Source organism: Saimiri boliviensis, chromosome 7 (assembly GCF_048565385.1).
Source record: "Saimiri boliviensis isolate mSaiBol1 chromosome 7, mSaiBol1.pri, whole genome shotgun sequence".
In the NCBI taxonomy this organism is placed as follows: Eukaryota; Metazoa; Chordata; class Mammalia; order Primates; family Cebidae; genus Saimiri; species Saimiri boliviensis.
This window is the reverse complement of record NC_133455.1, coordinates 60,149,997-60,169,278: the sequence shown is the minus strand read 5'-3', so window position 1 is coordinate 60,169,278 and position 19,282 is coordinate 60,149,997. Positions and strand designations below refer to the sequence as shown.

Genomic DNA, 19,282 nt, shown 5'->3' with positions numbered 1-19,282 from the left:
CATAGCCTTTGTATGATCAAAGCGCAGTGTATCACCTTTTCTATGTTTAGATATGTTCAGATACACAAATATTTAGCATTGTGTTGCCTATGGTATTCAGTATAGTAATATTGCTATACATGTTTGTAGCCCCGAATTTCATGAAAGAAAGGTTACTATAGATGAGAAAAACATAATCTCACAGTGAAGATCACTTTATATTAGTGGTTCTCAGCCTTGGTTGCACATTGAAATCACCTGGGTAGGTTAGATTAAAAAAAATATATACCAAAAATCAGAATCTGGAGCTAGAGCTTGGGCATCTGTCCTTTTTAAAAGGTCTTCAGATGACTTTAATGTGGGGTCAGAGTTGAGAACTTCTCTATAGCTGTGCAGCTTAGCAAAAAATGACAGATGTAAATCCTGCTTATGGCTTGACCACAGAGTGGACTTACAAAGTGAATATACTTTATTTTGTAGTTATTAAAAGTTAAGGAGGCATTTTCTAAGCTCAGGGATTCATTTCTAAGCTTGAGGGTTTATTAGATATTCCAGAGGTTTTAAATGTATGTCATTACGCAACTTTTTTTATTTTCTAAAAGGTTTTTTTTTTTAACCCCCAAAGAAGACGACTTTGTACTTATCTTTTACCCTTCTCATTTTTAACGTTGTATTTTTTTTTTTTTTTTTTTTAATGTGAAGCACAGAGGAAATTGGGCACAGACCTTTAAAAAATTGACTATCAGACTTATTTAAATTTGTATTTCTTTTTTTTTTTTTTGAGGCAGAGTTTCGCTCTTGTTACCCAGGTTGGAGCGCAATGGCACGATCTCGGCTCACCACAACCTCCGCCTCCTGGGTTCAGGCAATTCTCCTGCCTCAGCCTCCTGAGTAGCTGGGATTACAGGCATGCGCCACCATGCCCAGCTAATTTTTGGTATTAGTAGAGGCGGGGTTTCACCATGTTGACCAGGATGGTCTTGATCTCTTGACCTCGTGATCCACCCGCCTCGACCTCCCAAAGTGCTGGGATTACAGGCTTGAGCCACCGTGCCCAGCCTTAAATTTGTATTTCTTTTTTTTTTTTTTTTTTTTTTTGAGACGGAGTTTCGCTCTTGTTCCCCAGGCTGGAGTGCAATGGCACGATCTCGGCTCACCGCAACCTCCGCCTCCTGGGTTCAGGCTATTCTCCTGCCTCAGCCTCCTGAGTAGCTCGGATTACAGGCATGTGCCACCACGCCCAGCTACTTTTTTGTATTTTTAGTAGAGACGGGGTTTCACCATATTGACCAGGATGGTCTCGATCTCTTGACCTCGTGATCCACCCGCCTCGGCCTCCCAAAGTGCTGGGATTACAGACTTGAGCCACCGTGCCCGGCCAAATTTGTATTTCTTAAGAGCATTTAGCTTTATATTTCATAAGTGCTTCTACTGCTAAATCCTTTGTTGTTATATGCCAGACAGAGTAAATGTTTTGGAAATATTTCTTCCAAGAACATCAGTCTGGCTTATGTTCTAGAGATCTATCCAAATAAAATGTGTCCTTGATGTTAATTCAAGACATATAGCTACTTACTGAACTGTTCTACTCTTACAAGAAGACTAAAGCTGCTTGTTCTGTTCTGCTGTTGTATTTAGTATTCACATGTCAGTGTGTTGGAGATAACTTTTTACATGTTTTTGGTAACATAGTAAATTCATTAGAACTAATTAATTTTTTTTACCTTTGCTTTGAGTAGAAAGATATTTTGAGTTAACTCTTGATTTCTGTTTTCCTTTGTAACCATTTCTATTTATTGCTAGCTATTGCAGCAGACCAATTTGCACATTACTTTTATGTTGACGTAGTACTAGGTTGTTAATTCACTTATTCAACAGATCTTTCATCTTTGAGTACCTACTGTATGCTAGCCACTCTTCTAGCACTGAGGATATAGCTGTGAACACGATAAAAGTCCTGTTCTCATGAAGCTTTTATTCTAGTGGAGGGACTAGAATATTTCTTTGTCAGGGCTTTAAATTTAAATATTTCTTTGTCAGATCTTTAAATATGGAAATGTGTGAGGCATTTTATTTTTGTATGTAATATATGACTCTTCTGTTATTGAGGGAAAAATTATATAAAACCTTTACTCTTGAATATGCACAAACTCCAGATAATTCATATAGAATACATGTAGTTAATATTCTTCATGTGATTTTCTTGCATTAATTTAGATAAAATACACTGTGCAATTGAAGAACTGAATTTAAAAATTATCTATATGCAGTTATTTTGTTTCTTTTCTTAACATGTAGTTTTTCATTGCTATTTTTCTGTGATATATTTTCGGTATTTGCAGATAAGCCAGCAGAATATATCTGTTATAGGTAGTCTAAATACATTTACACTTAAATGATTCATGAATAAGTTGAAATTCTAGAACCATTCTCACTTGCTTGAAGTGATGTTAATGAGCTCTATAATATAAATAACAGTGAAACATTATGTGATGCAGTCAAGTGGCCACATGGCATTTAATCTACTATATCTTACATATGAGATTACTATCCAGACTGGTGTGAAAGCTGCTGGTAATTATATATAGATAAGTTACTTTTGCTTCCTTCAAATGATACTTAAGTGTCCATGAAATTATGATGGCACATGCTTTCCTTACAGTTAGAGGTTTCTGTAAGCTGTAGATTTCTTTTTGTGAGTTCAGGGGATCTTATTGGCAATGACTGGAGATAGGGAGGTGATACATACATGAAGGTCAACACTGATTAATCTGTCTTCTGATCAAGCCTTATAAGCAGCTGTCTTACAAGTAGTTTATATTTGTGGGATTCATAGTATGGGACAGAATTAATAAAGATCTTGAGCAGCGGGGTAGTATGACACTACTAAGAAATGCATTTTAGGAAAGGTTTTTCAAAGTTTCAGAGACGTGAATTTATTATGTTGTTTAAGTTGTTTGTTATCAATTACAATAATGTTCACAAACCTGGAATTTTAGTTTCTTTTTTTTTGAGACAGAGCCTCACTCTGTCACCCAGGCTGGAGTGCAATGGCACGATCTCAGCTCACTGCAACCTCCACCTCCGAGGTTCAAGCGATTCTCTTGCTTCAGCCTCCTGAGTAGCTGGGATTACAGGCGCATGCTACCGTGCCCAGCTAATTTTTGTATTTTTAGTAGAGACAGGGTTTCAACATATTGTCCAGGCTGGTCTCAAACTCCTGACCTCGTGATCCACCCGCCTCGGCCTCCCAAAGTGCTAGGATTACAGGCGTGAGCCACGATGCCCAGCCAGAATTTTAGTTTCTATAAATAGGCTACAACCTCAGAACATGCTCTATTTTATGTAACTATAATTTGGTTTGAACTGAGGTCTTAATTTAGTAGAAAGTTAATTTAGCAAGAAGATTGAATGTATTCGTTATTTTTGAAGCATTTGCAACTTAGTTATCTTTCCTCCTCGATTCCCTGCTTTACTTTGTTTTTCTACAAATAAAATGTCTGTATATTCACTCCAGTGTTATTTTTTATATCAGAATGCTTACTTCACTACTAGTGTAGTGTCCTAAAAATAATTAGAAAAGGAAATGAAGGAATAAAGTTGGTGTTTTTTTTTTAAATAACTATATAAACTTCATTTATAGAATTATGCTATAATGTCCTCACTTTAGAGAATTATGCTATTCTTATGGCGGGAGGGAGTGGGAAAGATGAACGTTTACTGAGAATTTTCTATATATTTGGCTTATACTAGGTGGTTGAAAAGTATTATCTCCTAATTCTTATTAATATAATTACATTGGGTGGTAAGTACAATTATCTCCATTTTAAAATGAAGTAATTGAGGCACAGAGAAATTCAATTATTTGCCCCAGATCATTCAGTTAGTAAGATGGTAGTGCTTCAATGTTTATCCAGCCTGCCTGCTTGTAAAACCATGATCATTTTTGGGGGCAAAGCTTATATTTTACATAGGAAAAATATTTTAAAAATTTATATGTGGTAGGATAGTTATTTTAAAAATCATTTTTAAAAGAATATGTAAGTTGCCATATCTAATACAAGTAGAAGCCATTATATGAGTGCTATAGTGATTCTCTGGGTTCAACTAATTTATGTTAGGCAGCCATGAAGAGTACTGTCAGTATCTTTTAAAAAGGTGAACAAAAATATTTTTTGCCCCACTTTTCTTATTTTTAAGATGCTCCAAGTCATAGAAATGAGAAAAGCAAATGGTCATTCCTGTTCAGTTTGACAGACCTGAAATCAATCAAGCAAAACAAAGAGGGTATGGGCTGGTCGTATTTGGTATTCTGTCTAAAGGATGACGTTGTTCTCCCTGCTCTACACTTTCATCAAGGAGATAGCAAACTACTGATTGAATCTCTTGAAAAATATGTGGTATTGTGTGAGTAAGTATCATATTATTTTCTGTTTTTTGAAACTGGATCATTGCATTAATCCTGAAGCAAACTATTTTTACTTGACCTTGGGCATCAGGGACCTATGTGCATATGATTACTTGAACAGCTTTGTTTTTTCTGGGATATTGATTTCTTTGGAACAATGACTGAATAATGTTGTGTTATTTTAGTAATTTGAGTCTGAGACTTACCACCTAATTACTGTTACAAAGAAAAGAGTAGTTTAATATTTTTTATACATTTAAAGGATGATGATGCATTCGTAATTTATGGACTATATATTTACCTAATTTACCCTTTATTATGTATTTTTTATTGGATATACAATTTTGCTTGTAATGTTGCAACTTTAAGTCACACACGTCCTAAGTCCTTTATAAAATTATTTCTCAGTTGGAAGACAGGGTCTTACCACTTTCCAAAATCTTTTTTCTCGTTTAGTTACTTGTATGCATCTGTACACACACATGCTTCCTCGCTCTTACTCTCAGCAAATATTTTTTGGTTATCTGTTACATCCCAACAGTATGCTAGTTGCTTGATATTTAGTAATGAATAAAATGGGGATGTTCCTGGATCTCTGATAATTTATAGTCTTATGAAGGATGTCATCAAGTAAAATTGCAATTAAAACTCAAGAACTAAGATGGAAGAAGTAAAAGCTGCTTTGGGAGCTCCTGGAAAGGAAGGAGAAACACTTAATTCAGACTGGGAGTGGGGATCAAAGAAGACTTCCTGGAGGAAGAAGCATAAGTAGAGACCTGAAAAATGAGTGACCATTATTAGGAAAGGATAGGGGATATTTAGAGGGAAGGTTGTTTTAGATGAAGGGAAGAGTACAAACATGATGTAATCACAGATCAAAGTATAGTTCAGTATTACAGATCTGCAAAGTATGGGGAGGTTAGGGTAATACAGTTAAAGACGAGGCCAAAATGTTGAGTAAAGTACAAAGCCTGAAACATCTTTTAAGTCATATTAGCAGGTTCTTCCAGTTATCCAGATGAGATTAAAGTGGCCTGAACTGGGATAGTGACAGGAAAGATGGAAGTATTGGAGTACTTAGGATTCGATTTTGTGATGGATTGGATATATGGCAGTGAGAAGGGAGAAGTTAAGGGTTTGGGCTTGGGGAAATCACAGGATATGATTGCTAACCTCATTTATTTATTTTTTATTTTTGTTTTTATTTTTTCAGACAGAGTCTCACTCTGTTACGCAGGCTGGAGTGCAGTGCAGTCTTGGCTCACTGCAGCCTCCACCTCCTGGGTTCAGATAATTCTCCCACCTCAGCCTCCCAAGTAGCTGGGATTACAGGCATGTGCCACCATGCTCGACTAATTTTTGTATCTTTTAGTAGAGACAGGGTTTCACCATGTTGGCCATGCTGGTCTTCAACCCCTGACCTCAGGTGATCTGCCTGCCTTGGCCTCCCAAAGTGTTAGGATTACAGGTGTGAGCCACTTCATTTATAATGTCCTCACTTTATAGAAGAATTTAACATGTTGCCTAAATTTAGATTACGCAAGGTTAGAAGTGATACAAAAATTGGAAGGTTTCTGACTCTGTGTTTTCTGGCAAGAGATTCTCCCCGACTATATTAATCACCTCTGACTGGCAATAGGCAAGCTATTCAGTGCCAGTAAGTGTAAGAAAGTCAGACCTGGGTGGTGGTATGTGGATCTTGGATCTCATAGTGAGAACCTGTGAATAGGCTATAATAGAGAGGGTGAGTAGATTTCAGGAGAGGCAGTGTCATGATTGGAATAGAAAGTTTTGGTTATTGAGTAGCAGGCATTAAAGACTTGGGAATTTTAGCACCATAGTAAGCTCAGTATCAGTGTTGTGAAGTAATTCACAAATGAGATCATTTGGTCTGAGACTGTTGATTAAAGCATAGTATCTAGGATGAAGGAGGTGGTAGCCCCTGACTACTTTTTACTGATTATATTTTGGAGAAGTAGGCTTGAACTGCAAATAGTAGACACTGCATTTTAAATGTTCTAGACTACCTATACTGTATTAAAGAGATAACCAGTGGGAGAAAGGAGATCAAAGTTATTCCATGAAAAATATTTGAAGGACGTAGGAGTTTATCTTGAAGAAGTTTCAATGCAGCATTAAATAAAATCCAGACTTTTACTGTCATCAAGGGCCTGCCCTTGTTGTTAGCTCTGCTTATCTCTTAAAACTCATCTCATGCCATTATCTTTTACATTCTAGTCATGCAGATAGATTTCTTTCAGATCCTAAAAACCCCCAAACTCTTTCTTGTCTTAAGGTCCTTTTTTTTGTGAGACGCAGTTTTGCTCTTATTGTCCAGGCTGGAGAACAATGGCACGATCTTGACTCACCGCAACCTCTGCCTCCTGGGTTCAAGCAGTTCTCCTGCTTCAGCCCCCCAGGTAGCTGGGATTACCTGGCTAATTTTAGATTTTTAGTAGAAACGGGGTTTCTCCATATTTGTCAGGCTGGTCTCAAACTCCCGACCTCAGGTGATCCTCCTACCTCACCCTCCCAAAGTACTGGGATTACAGGCATGAGCCACTGTGCCTGGCCTTGTCTTAAGGTCCTTTATGCATACTGTTTTTTTTTACTTGGAATATTTTCCTCTTTATGATCCCTGAGGTCTCCATTTAATGTCACTTCCTCAGAAGGGTTTTCCACGATACCCTCTTTTGCCATCTAATCTACTTTTCCTATCTCTGCTCCTTGCTATCTAATTTTCTTGTTTGCTTCCTTCATAGCACCTAACAGCATACAATAATTTTGTCTATTTAGTTTTGTGTTTTACTCTAGAATATTAACTTCTTGGGAATAGGGATTGTATCTATCTTGTTTCCATATTCTTCATGGTTGCTAGCTACAGTGGTACAGAATAAATCTGCATTAAATATTAGTTGAATAAACTAAATGGCATAATAATTATCAATTTGACAAATAATTTTTGAAAGGTTATTGTGAGAAACAAGTTGTAGATTTGCTTTATATGACTCCAAAAAGAAATTAGGAGACAGGTTTTAGCCCAGGAGGTAGAGTTTTCTATCCTGGATGGGTTCAAGGATAGTCTTGATAACCACTTAAGCAGTTACAGGGGAATATGTACCTTGAATGTGTGTTGTTCTTGTTTTCATGAGAGTAGCAAGTGAAAGCTTGTTTTCCTTTTCTAAATTTGTAAATAAATGAGAAGTATGAGAATCAGAGATGGTAATCTCTGCACTTTGGGAGGCCATGGTGAGCCGATCACTTGAGGTTAGGAGTTTCGAGACAAGCCTGGTCAACATGGTGAAATTCTATTTCTACTAAAAATACAAAAATTAACGAAGCATGGTGGCAGGCACCCGTAATCCCAGCTACTTTGTAGGATGAGGCAGGAGAATTGCTTGAAACTGAAAGGCAGAGGTTGCAGTCAGCCGAGATTGTGCCACTGCGCTCTAGCCTGGGCAACAAAGCAAGACTCCGTGAAAAAAAAAAAATCAGAGATGGTAATGAAAATACTGTTATTAGAGGGGTTTATACATATAGTATTATAATAATTCACCCCAGATTAGTTTTGAACTTACCAGTTGTTGTCGTTGTTTCTTGACACTCACAGGCTTTCCTAATGAGGACAGACCACTCAGGATGTGAATGAGAGCAGAGTAAAAGCATCTTCTCTGTTGATAGGCAGATCTAAGAGAGAGAGGGAGAGAGAGCCTAGAAGAAATTATGCCAAACACTTAAACGCTACCTTTTCTCAATCCCAGCACTTAAGTCCCTGGGAAGGAGTTTCTTTAGGAGAAGTGCTTTTTCCATTTGGAAATGTGAAGCCACGGAATGGTGGTGTTCCTTCTACATGTTTGTTTGTTTTTTTTCCGTTTCATTGAAGTGTTTTTTTGAATGCCTACTGTATCTTAGATGCAGCAGTGCTGTTTGCTGGAAAGAAAGCAGTAATCAAAAGGCATGGCTCCTGCCCCAAATTTCAGCTATAAAAAGTGCTGTGAATAAGGCATATGGTACTATAACAGCACATTAGGATAATATATAAGTTTTCCTTGTGCAGGAGTGATTCAAACTCTGAGAGAGAATGAAATCAATGAAGGGGAGGATAAAGTTGGAGGAGATATGAGTGTAAGTGATTAATTGCACCCTTTAATGATTTGGTAAAAGAGAAAAAGCTAAAAGTAATTCCACCCTTTAACGATTTGATAAGAGAAAAAGCTTTGCATACTTTGTTCTGTTCTCATTAGGCTTAATCATTAAGTTTTTAGTGAACCCCAGGAGGTGGTTTCTCTTCTTGGGGAAGGAGATAGTGTCTAAAGTGTCTACCTCAAAAGCTACTCTCCTAATAGTCACTGCTTTGGGTATTCTCCTGTGACACTGGGAGGGCTGTTTACTTTTTGACCCACAAATGGTTGGAAATGTGTAAAAACAGTGCATCAAATATTTTATCTCCAAGGCTGCTCCATATTCTAGGCTGAAAAATAAGTGCTCCCTATTCTCCTTCCTGTTACAAATTATCCCCAATTATGCCATGTAGTTCACCATAGATTTTATAGAGTTTAAGTAGTAGAATAAAGCTATTCCAAGTAAATCTTCACCAGTATTTAAAAAGTCACAAATTTGTATAAGCCATCTCCCACTATCAGATTATTTTTTGTTTTAACATTATTTTAGGTTCAGGGGTATATGTGCAGGTTTGTTAAGTAGGTAAACTGCAGGTCATGGGGCTTTGGTTTACAGATAATTTTGTCACTTAGGTAATAAGCATAGTATCTGATAGGAGGTTTTTCTGATCCTCTCCCTCCTTCCACTCTCCACCCTCAAGTAGGCTCTGGTGTCTGTTCCTCTCTTTGTGTCCATGTATTGTTGTTTTTTAGCTCCAGCTTATAAGTGAGAACATGTCGTATTTGACTTTGTTTCTTCATTACTTTGCTTAGGACAATAGCCTCTAGCTCCATCCATGTTGCTGTCAAGGACATGATCTCATTCTTTTTATGGCTGCATAGTATGCCATGGTGTATATGTACCACATGTTCTTTATCCAGCCTAACATTCGTGGGCATTTAGGTTTATTTCACATCTTTGCTATTGTGAATTGTGAAATTCTTAAGGAGAAATGTAAAGGCACTTGTTCTTGTTATGATACACGTTAGTGCAATTCTCAAATTTTTAAGTTCAAAGAAATGAGAATTTTTAAATAGTATACCCAATTTTTATTCTACTGGGTGTCAGCCAGGGGAGTCTCATTTCCTGTCTTTGGAGCAGTTACCCTAAGCAAAACGGTGTTTCTGGAGTCTTATTTCTATGGTCAAAGATTGTTTTAGAGACCACAAAGAAGAGTAGTCAAGGAAATCTTGGTTTCAGCCTCATTGGGATGCTAGCTAGTCTGTGCCAGTGGTGACCCTTCTTGTCTTCTTTGGAGTTCAAAACAAAGAGATTAGACCAGATACCTTTTTTATTTTTGATTTAGCTAAATTGAGGAATGTGGCTTGCATTTGTGGCCATGTTGGCTTCCCAGTCTACTCCCTAGTGAATTATATTTATCTCCCTAAAGAGCAGGCCTTCCTCTTACAGGAGCAGGGCCTTACTATATGAATGAGCAGAGATTGCCAGTAATCTAGGAATGGGCAACCTAGATGGCTCACAAGAGCCAGGAAGAGGCTCTGCTAGGCTAGTCACCTGTAGTTCCTTCTTTCAGTGTCAGCAGCATGATCTAGTCAGTACAAAATAGGCCGTCTTCTTGAGGCTTAGTATTTTTTAGATGGTTTACTTATTTACCAGGAAAACAAATTGTCGTTATTTGTTGATGTTTGTAAGTGTTCTTTGATGTATTATCATTTAAAATGTGGTATTTACTTGGATAAAAGAATGAGCTACAAATATATTTTTCTTACCTTTCTGGAACCAAGTTTGTTGCTAGGATATGAATGAGACCTATTGATTTTATTAAATTATTTTGTATATTGGGCCATTTTTACATTGATATGCAAGTATCCAAGCAGTAAAATATTCCCTTAAAAAGCCAAATTGGTTGTATCATCAAACAGCCCCAGCCATTTAAAAGATTAGTTTCTAGATGTAAAAGTTTGTTACCGTACCTTTCTAGTTTTTATTCCCAATTTTGATTAATCTCTGCAATGCTGTTTTTTTCTTTAGCCTTAAATATTGGTCATTTTCAATGGAAATATAAAACAGTTCCTGCTACATTTGAGTATACAAACATTGTTCAGTTTATGAGTTTATTATGAGGTCTTTGGGAGAGGCTCACTCCAAAGCCTGGAATATACTACAGAATTTTCTGGAGATATGCTTCTGTAGTTGTGATATTAGACTACAGTTTTCTTCAGATTGTTTAGCAGGCTGTAATAGAATTGCTGGGTTAGCATCATTAAAGTTTCATCTTACTTTTGCAATGAGTTTGAAAGTCTTGAATAATGTTAACATGAGAGATCAGCTTCCCAGAATATATATTTTAGATTAAATCAGTTTGGTGACCTGGCAGGTAGAATATTCTGGTAATATTTTGGAATACCAATCTTCCTTATGGTAAGCTCTGCAATTGCCTAGCAGTATAGCAGTATACTACTTGTCCTTTGACTGATAAACTTTTTAAATGTTTTGTTGATTTCCTTTTGGTCAATCAGGTTTTAAATTTCTTCTTATCTTTCTTCTTTCTTAGAGCTTCGTCCATCCCCCATCATAAAGTATTAATTATAAAAAAAAGAAAAGAGGCCGGGCGTGGTGGCTCAAGCCTGTAATCCCAGCACTTTGGGAGGCCGAGGCGGGTGGATCACGAGGTCAAGAGATCGAGACCATCCTGGTCAACATGGTGAAACCCCGTCTCTACTAAAAATACAAAAAATTAGCTGGGCATGGTGATGCGTGCCTGTAATCCCAGCTACTCAGGAGGCTGAGGCAGGAGAATTGCCTGAACCCAGGAGGCGGAGGTTGCGGTGAGCCGAGATCGCGCCATTGCACTCCAGCCTGGGCAACAAGAGTGAAACTCCGTCTTAAAAAAAAAAAAAAAGAAAAGAAAAGAAGTAATTTCTTTTTAAAAAATATTTGTGGTTGTTTGTTGGTAAGGCAGTCATTTCATCTTTTGATCTCCAGTTTACTGGCCACTGTTTAAGATATAGAGCCACAGAATCATCTGAGCCCAGAGAGCTGAGAGTTGCCTATTGGTTCCTCTTCTATATGTATAGGCAGTGGTTTGACTTTCATGATCATTTTTTATTTGGGTTTTAAAGAAATAATTTGATTTAATTTATTGTTACAAACAAAATGATGACAGTGCCAGCAGCACTGTGCTAGGAATAAAACTTTGTTCCTTTATTAGCTATTTTTCTTTTCTGATGCTACATTTAAAAGTTCATCATTTAAAAAATGCCCTGTGAGAGAATTTGTAAGTCTGCCTATTAATTATAACCCCTCAGAATGTTCAGAAAAGTGAATGTTTTAAAATATATGTTTTTTTTTTCCCACCTACATCAAATGACTCAACCTCAGCTCCTTTTAAAAAGCCAAGGGTCTTATTAGCTACTATTGTATATGCAGATGGAGTACAGTGTCTGACTATGTAAGAATATAAGATCCTGTTTTGGATTTCATATCCCCTCTAGCATTACTGTTGCATCCTGTTATGCTGGAATTGAGAAGAGATAACTGTTATTAAAGATCTTATCTCAAACATTTATAATAAACTGGAAGTGTATAGCAGCAAAATAACCATTTAATTTTTCTTTTAAACATAGAAAAGTTGTAGATTTATTAGAACTGACTAAGTCATAAAACTCACTAAATAGAAAAAAGACTGGATAATTTGTCATGTGACTAGAAATTGGATGTCTGTTTTGAAAACGTTTTGTTTATTCTGTAGTTACTGAGAAATGTGAAGAGACTTGCTTCTAGAGCTTAATAAGCAAGAACTAAAAACATAGTATTACCCAAATGATATGTAATAATGTTGTTAAAATATGTTCATATGTGTATGTTTGTAATTATGGTTAACATGATTAATGATCTTTATCAAATAACTAATGTATTTTATATTTTTAACATCTTACATTGCAGTATTACTAAGCTATGAATGAATGTGGAAACCATTTCAAAATAAGACATATTTTCTGTACTGTAAATATTACATACTGATGACTCCTAATGTCTGTTTTGGCTTTCTTTAATTTTTATGATAATAAAACTAGATATATTGTAATGCTTTTCTACTGTAATTCTGGAGAAGAATTTGGGTTCTTTACAATTTAGTCCTTTTGGCTTTATCGGGAATACAAATACACTTTATATTTGTTTTATTTATGTTATATACAGTATATTTAGTGTTTGTTAATTTTGTATTTTATGTTTCATGTAGTATTGAAGCTCATTTAAAACAGTTACTAAATATTTGCTAATGTATTAATGGAAGAGTGTTCTAGAATGGAACATTAAAATGTTTGGGGTTTTTTTTTTTTTCTGGTAAGAAACATTTGTATTAGTAATTGTTCATGTAGTAATTGATGCAATGTATTAGTATTTTCTACAAATCCTCTTTTTTATTATAGATCTCCACAGGATAAAAGAACATTTCTTGTGAATTGTCAGAATAAGAGTCTTTCACAGTCTTTTGAAAATCTTCTTGATGAGCCAGCATATGGTTTAATACAAGTATGTTTTTAAAATCTATCCTGTATTAATCTATTAATCTGACTGCATTATTTTATATAACTCCTTCTCATCTCAGAGTATGCAGAATGAGGCTGTGTGTGTGTGTGTATGTGTGTGTGTGTGAAAGAGAGAGAGAGATCTTTGTGGAACTAGTCTCTGTAATATTACAGAAACAGTAAATCCATGTTATCTGCAAGACTCAGAAGCTTCCTTCTTTCTTACTCATAAAGCAATTTCTCTGTTTATTATAATACTACAGTTAGACATCAGTAGATTTATATCATCATTTTTGTTGATTAGGTCAGGGGTCACAGAGTAAGTCAGTTTGAATTCATTAATGGTCAGTTTAGGCCAAAATCTGGTTTGAAATTAAGTAAGTTGTTTTGACGTCATGAAAATCTAATTCCCCTAAGAATATTTGAGTATTGTTCTTGGCATTTGGCTAAAAATGTACACTTAATAATAGGCAGAAATAAAGTTAATTTTCACCCAGATTACTATGTAATGAGATTGTTTATTCATTTATTTATTCACTTAGTCCTTTAAGAATATGTGAGTGCTTGCTGTGTCCCAGCTACTCTTTTCCTGTTTTTTTGTTTTTGTTTTTTCAAGAGATGGGGTCTCACTCTGTTGCCCAGGTAGGAGTGCAGTGGCTATTCACAGGCGCGATCCCACTACTGATCAGCACGGGAGTTTTGACCTGCTCCGTTTCTGACCTGGGCAGGTTCACTCCTCCTTAGGCAACCTGGTGGTCCCCTACTCCCAGGAGGTCACCATATTGATGCCAGACTTAGTGCGGACACCTGATCAGCATAGTGCACTACAGCCCAGAACCCCTGGACTCAAGTGATCCTCCCGCCTCAGCATCCTGAGTAGCTGGGACTACAGGCACGTGCCACTGCACCTGGCTTTTTTTTAATTTTCTTTACTTGGTTTTAAGACATAGAGGTTAATAAGATATAGAGGTAACTTTTTAGGAAGATGGATGAGAGAGAGAACTAAACAGTGTTTAAAATAGAAAATAAGAGGATAATTTTTCTTATTGTGAAAAGTTATTTAATGAATAACTATTTTTGCTAAATGTGAGTGAACAAGTAGTTTGGGCTTCAGAAGTTACCCTAGCATTTAACATTAGAAAAACCTTTTGCTCTTTTCCTGGGTGGCACTGTGCCAGAATAAACTATTCTTGTTGTCATGATTTACTATTCATATACTTAGATTAAAATGTCAGCTAATATTTAAATATCATGAGCTTTTAAATTTAGCCATCAAATATTTTGTGTCAGAATAGCATGGTAGTACACACTTCAAGAAATATTTTTTTTTGTGTGAAGGCAGGACTGCTAGACAGAAGAAAGCTGTTGTGGGCCATTCACCACTGGAAAGTAAGCACTGTGTGTGTTTCTGATGTATGCAGATTTAGTGAAGCCTGCGAATCATTTGTTTATCTGCAATTCAATCAGTAACATTAACTTGTCATTTGTTATGCTATTTTAACTAAATGAAATGATTGGCTTAGAAATTTTAAATTTTTCTTCCAAGAAAGAAAATAAAAATTTAAGATAATCTTAGAACACTGTTTTAGTCCTGATTTGTTTTTAAAAGCTTTGCTTTTTTGCCCATCACAGAGTATTCATTTTTCTTTATTTGAATTAATAATGCTCATATTTTTCTCCCTACTGCATAGAAAATTAAAAAGGACCCTTATACAGCAACTATGATAGGATTTTCCAAAGTCACAAACTACATTTTTGATAGTTTGAGAGGCAGCGATCCCTCAACACATCATCGACCACCTTCAGAAATGGCAGATTTTCTTAGTGATGCTATTCCAGGTCTGAAGATAAATCAACAAGAAGAACCAGGATTTGAAGTCATCACAAGAGTGAGTAAAGATTTATGTTAATATACCTCTTATATTTAATACGAGAATGTGTACTATAGAAATAGAAACTTAATTTTAGTGTATCTGCCTCTTTCCATAATCTATTCTTACAACTTTTTGCTAATATATCTGACAACGAATAATGCTTGTCTTACCACCAAATTCTTCATTTGTTCTCTCTTATAGTCTTTCCTTCCTCAATGTTGAATCTTTCTTTGATTATCTTTTGATAATAATGAAGTTTGTTTCATTGAGTGCATAGCAGTGAGTGAAGAGCAAACCTTTCCTATTGCCTCCTGTTCCTCACTTGCATGTTTTCTCAGTAGGCATCAGAGACAGCCAGTCAGGGCATTACTTTTAGGGCTTTTATTCTCATGCAATACTTTCTTTTTTAAGTAAGATGGGTTTTTGCCTGAATTGTGGCAGATCTTTATATGTGCTTAACAAGACTTGGATTTGCTACAATTCTAGGCTTGTACATGGTTAGAAAATTATAAATAGCTAAATTTTAGTGCTTAATTAAAGGGTTTATCTTGCAAATAGTGTTTTAAAATTACCAACATCTGTTAATTGAATGAAACACTATAGAAATGCCAAGTGAAGCTAATGGATCATGAATCACTTCTGAGAAATACAAACTTTAGAAGAAAAGCTAATTTTAGAATACGATTAATGGAATAGTTATATATTCTCTTTTTAAGTGATATAGCATATCATTTGGTTTGAAGATTTCTTAAAGAATTTATATGATGAATATTATATACTTACATAATTGAACCCAAAGTAGTAAAGAACTTTTTTTTAATAACAAATATTTTTAGTCTGTGAGGTTTCCTGTTTCCTGTTTCTGAATTTAGTTGTGTGTTTAGTAGAAGGGAAATATATGTAATGCTAAGTATTATAGTTAACAAGTCAAACATGGGAAAATAAGGGATGATCTTAGAAATACTAGAAGTCACGTCTGAAAAATAGTATTTTATATTTAGTTTCCATGTATCTTTATTTCACTGGTTAAATATATACTTGTTATTGCTTATCTTCTTATTTTAGATTGATCTGGGGGAACGACCTATTGTTCAAAGGAGGGAGCCAGTATCACTGGAAGAATGGACCAAGAACATTGATTCTGAAGGAAGAATTTTAAATGTAGATAATATGAAGCAGATGATATTTAGAGGGGTAATTTAAACAGTCTACTATGACTTGTATTATAAACTCCTAGTATTCAGGGAGTTTGTTGTTATTGTTACTGTTTTGGTGTGTGGTTTTTGTTGTTGTTGTTGTTGTTGTTGTTGTTGTTGTTGTTGTTTTAGGGGAGGCATGAACTCTTTTATTTCTTTGATGAATGATGCCTTAAAATTCCTAGATTGAGTGGGACAGAGTTAGGTGCTTATGATGTTCCTGGGGATTGGGTAGAAGGAAACCCTTAACTCTAGGGGAAGATATTCTTCCATACTTGAAGTTGTGTAGGTTATGTGAAGGAGGCCTGCATTCCAGTGGCGTTTGCCTTATTCTGTAGGATTGAGCTTAGACTCACCAGTCCCACTGTCTGTCTGCTGTACAGTTTACTTTATCCTGTGAACTGTTTAAACTTTCTGGCAGCTACTGACATCTTTTGAATCTAGAATTTAAAAAGAGATGGTATTCACTGAATTGAACTATTTGTATATATAAAATAGTCTCTTAAAGATTAGTTTTTATATGTAAGTTTTGTGAATATGCAAGTTTTGTAAACTTACAGTATTACATTCTTTTTTATTAATGTGTTTAATATGCATGCTTTCTTCAGGGACTTAGTCATGCATTGAGAAAGCAAGCATGGAAATTTCTTCTGGGTTATTTTCCCTGGGACAGTACCAAGGAGGAAAGAACCCAATTACAAAAACAAAAAACGTAAGTAATGGTATTTTGTACGTTCATTAAAGAGATTCAAGTAACCCACTCATACAAGTTAGTATAGAGTTTCTAGATGAAGATTTGGAATAGACTAGGGAATGGGAAAATAACTTCGTTTTTAGTGTTTTAATTTAAAAATTATGAGCCTTCTAATTATTTTAAATCAGAAACACATATTAGAAGGCTCTTATTGCAGTTATGTTTGTGAATATGTAAAAAGAAGATAAACATATTTCATTTCCCTTATGTAAGCCTTGTACAAGCCTTTTGCATACTTGAAAGATGACTATTTAGACATACACTTAAAAACATCTCATTCGTCTTGATTCACTTTTACAATTCATTATGAAATTATAAAATTGGCTCATAAGAAATATATTTGCTAGTTACATTAATTAACTTTAAGTTACTTTTCTGATACTCTTATAATGGATCCTTCATTCTTTTTGGAAGAGTATTTCTGTTTTAAGTTATTTCTCAGACTTGAAAGGAGACACAGACCAACTTTCCAGGTACAACTTCTTATTCTCAGTTGTCAGTCTAGCCTTTGATTTAAAGCTATTTTCAGTCATTATATGCATATTTAAGTTATCGACAGTCTTCTCTTTTCAGCATGTTTACCAGTTCTTCTAAGACATTTTTGTATTAACTAGTTTCTGGAATAAACTGCTTGGAAATAGAATTATAATGTCACATTTTTTTTTTAAAAAGGTCACTTAGATTTGTATTTACAATTATTTGAAAACTTAAGTGGTTAAAATATTTCATGACTAGAATACTTTCAGATATGATTTTAAGGATTGAGATAAATGTTTTTGTCTCAATGCCGTTTGTCAAAGCATACCTAAAATTCTAGTAGTTGAACAAAGTTTACCACATAAACTTTGTGGCATATATAGGGTTTTTTTTCTTTTGTTTTCACTTATTTGTCATAACTTTAAACATTTCATTATTTTTATAAACTTACATCCCGTTATGGTCATAAATACTTTGATATACTGTTTATAGAAAAACCCAATTACATAATGTTAAAAATGAAGTTTTCAAATAGCTTTCTTTGGTGTCAAATTGTTTTCTATAGTGATGAATACTTCAGAATGAAACTGCAGTGGAAATCTGTCAGCCAGGAACAAGAGAAAAGAAATTCGAGGTTAAGAGATTATAGAAGTCTTATCGGTAATTTTTTCTTAACAACTTTGGAAATGCAAGAGGGGATTACATTGAAGTCTTGATAAGATTAACAAAGTAAAGATACATACTTTAGCACTAGGGCTCAAAAGAGAAATCAGAATAGGAAAGTACATTGCAGTGTGTGGTTAATGTTCTTTGTTGTTCCTCCTCCAATAGGCATATTAATTCAGTAAGTCTAGTTATAAGTGCTGATATATTTAATTTTCAGTTCCAAAGTATGAAATTTTCAAAAACATTGTTTACCTTTATTTGCTTGTTGAATTAATTTTATTTTTAAAAAAACTTTTCATAGGCCAGGCGCGGTGGCTCACGCCTGTAATCCCAGCACTTTGGGAGGCCGAGGCGGGTGGATCACGAGGTCAAGAGATCCAGACCATCCTGGTCAACATGGTGAAACCCCGTCTCTACTAAAAATACAAAAAATTAGCTGGGCATGGTGATGCGTGCCTGTAATCCCAGCTACTCAGGAGGCTGAGGCAGGAGAATCGCCTGAACCCAGGAGGCGGAGGTTGCGGTGAGCCGAGATCGCGCCATTGCACTCCAGCCTGGTTAACAAGAGCGAAACTCTGTCTCAAAAAAAAAAAAAAAACAAAAAACTTTTCATTATTATGAAAGTGTTTATTGTAGAAAAATTAGTAACTATAGATGAGCAAAAAGGAAAATAAAAATTATTTTTGTTTCTGTCACCCAGAGATAATTATGGTTAATATGTATTGGTTTATATCCCTCCAGAACTTCTTTAGATATACATATATTTCATTTTTAAAATTAAGTGATTCTAGATATAAAATTTAGTTAGTATTTGAAAATAAAGTATTTACCTGGGGATAACTATTGTCTAAAACAAAGAGATGCTTGATAGAATTTTATCGTAAAAGTGTTAGTTGCAGTTCATAATCTACGTTTACAGATGAGAAACTGAAGCATGGAGAGCATAAATGACTTGTCCAAGGTCACATGGTTAATAAGTGCAGAGCCCAGTTTAATGTTCTTATTACACTGTCTCTGTAGTTTTAAGATAGCATTAGATAGTACTGGCACTTAGTTTGAAATTCTTACGTTATATCTGGATTTGTTATCTGTGATTTTCATAAAGAACAATAGAGGAATTTGCTGTTAACACCCTCCCATGGAAGAAATAATTCTTTGAATTATATTTAGAAAGCCCAACATAACAGGCTGATTTGGTACCATTTGTGGACATAAAAACAAGATCTTTTTGGCAGTGATACTTTTGATCCAAAAAGAATTTATTTTTCTGAAAT

The 19,282-nt window shown here is 35.2% G+C and overlaps 1 protein-coding gene across 3 annotated transcripts in view; it reads left to right on the top strand.

The window, feature by feature from the left end:
* Positions 1-19,282, top strand: part of TBC1D15 (TBC1 domain family member 15) — an 81,440-nt gene that overhangs the window by 39,285 nt on the left and 22,873 nt on the right. For 2 of the 3 annotated variants that reach the window (XM_003927808.4, XM_074402550.1), the window contains exons 5-11: positions 4,180-4,390; positions 12,943-13,045; positions 14,380-14,430; positions 14,733-14,930; positions 15,981-16,109; positions 16,720-16,823; positions 17,908-18,002. In XM_003927808.4, coding sequence (XP_003927857.3) covers positions 4,180-4,390; positions 12,943-13,045; positions 14,380-14,430; positions 14,733-14,930; positions 15,981-16,109; positions 16,720-16,823; positions 17,908-18,002 — 891 coding nt within the window. The remainder of the gene's footprint in view (positions 1-4,179; positions 4,391-12,942; positions 13,046-14,379; positions 14,431-14,732; positions 14,931-15,980; positions 16,110-16,719; positions 16,824-17,907; positions 18,003-19,282) is intronic. The other variant, XM_003927807.4, reaches the window with a different exon arrangement.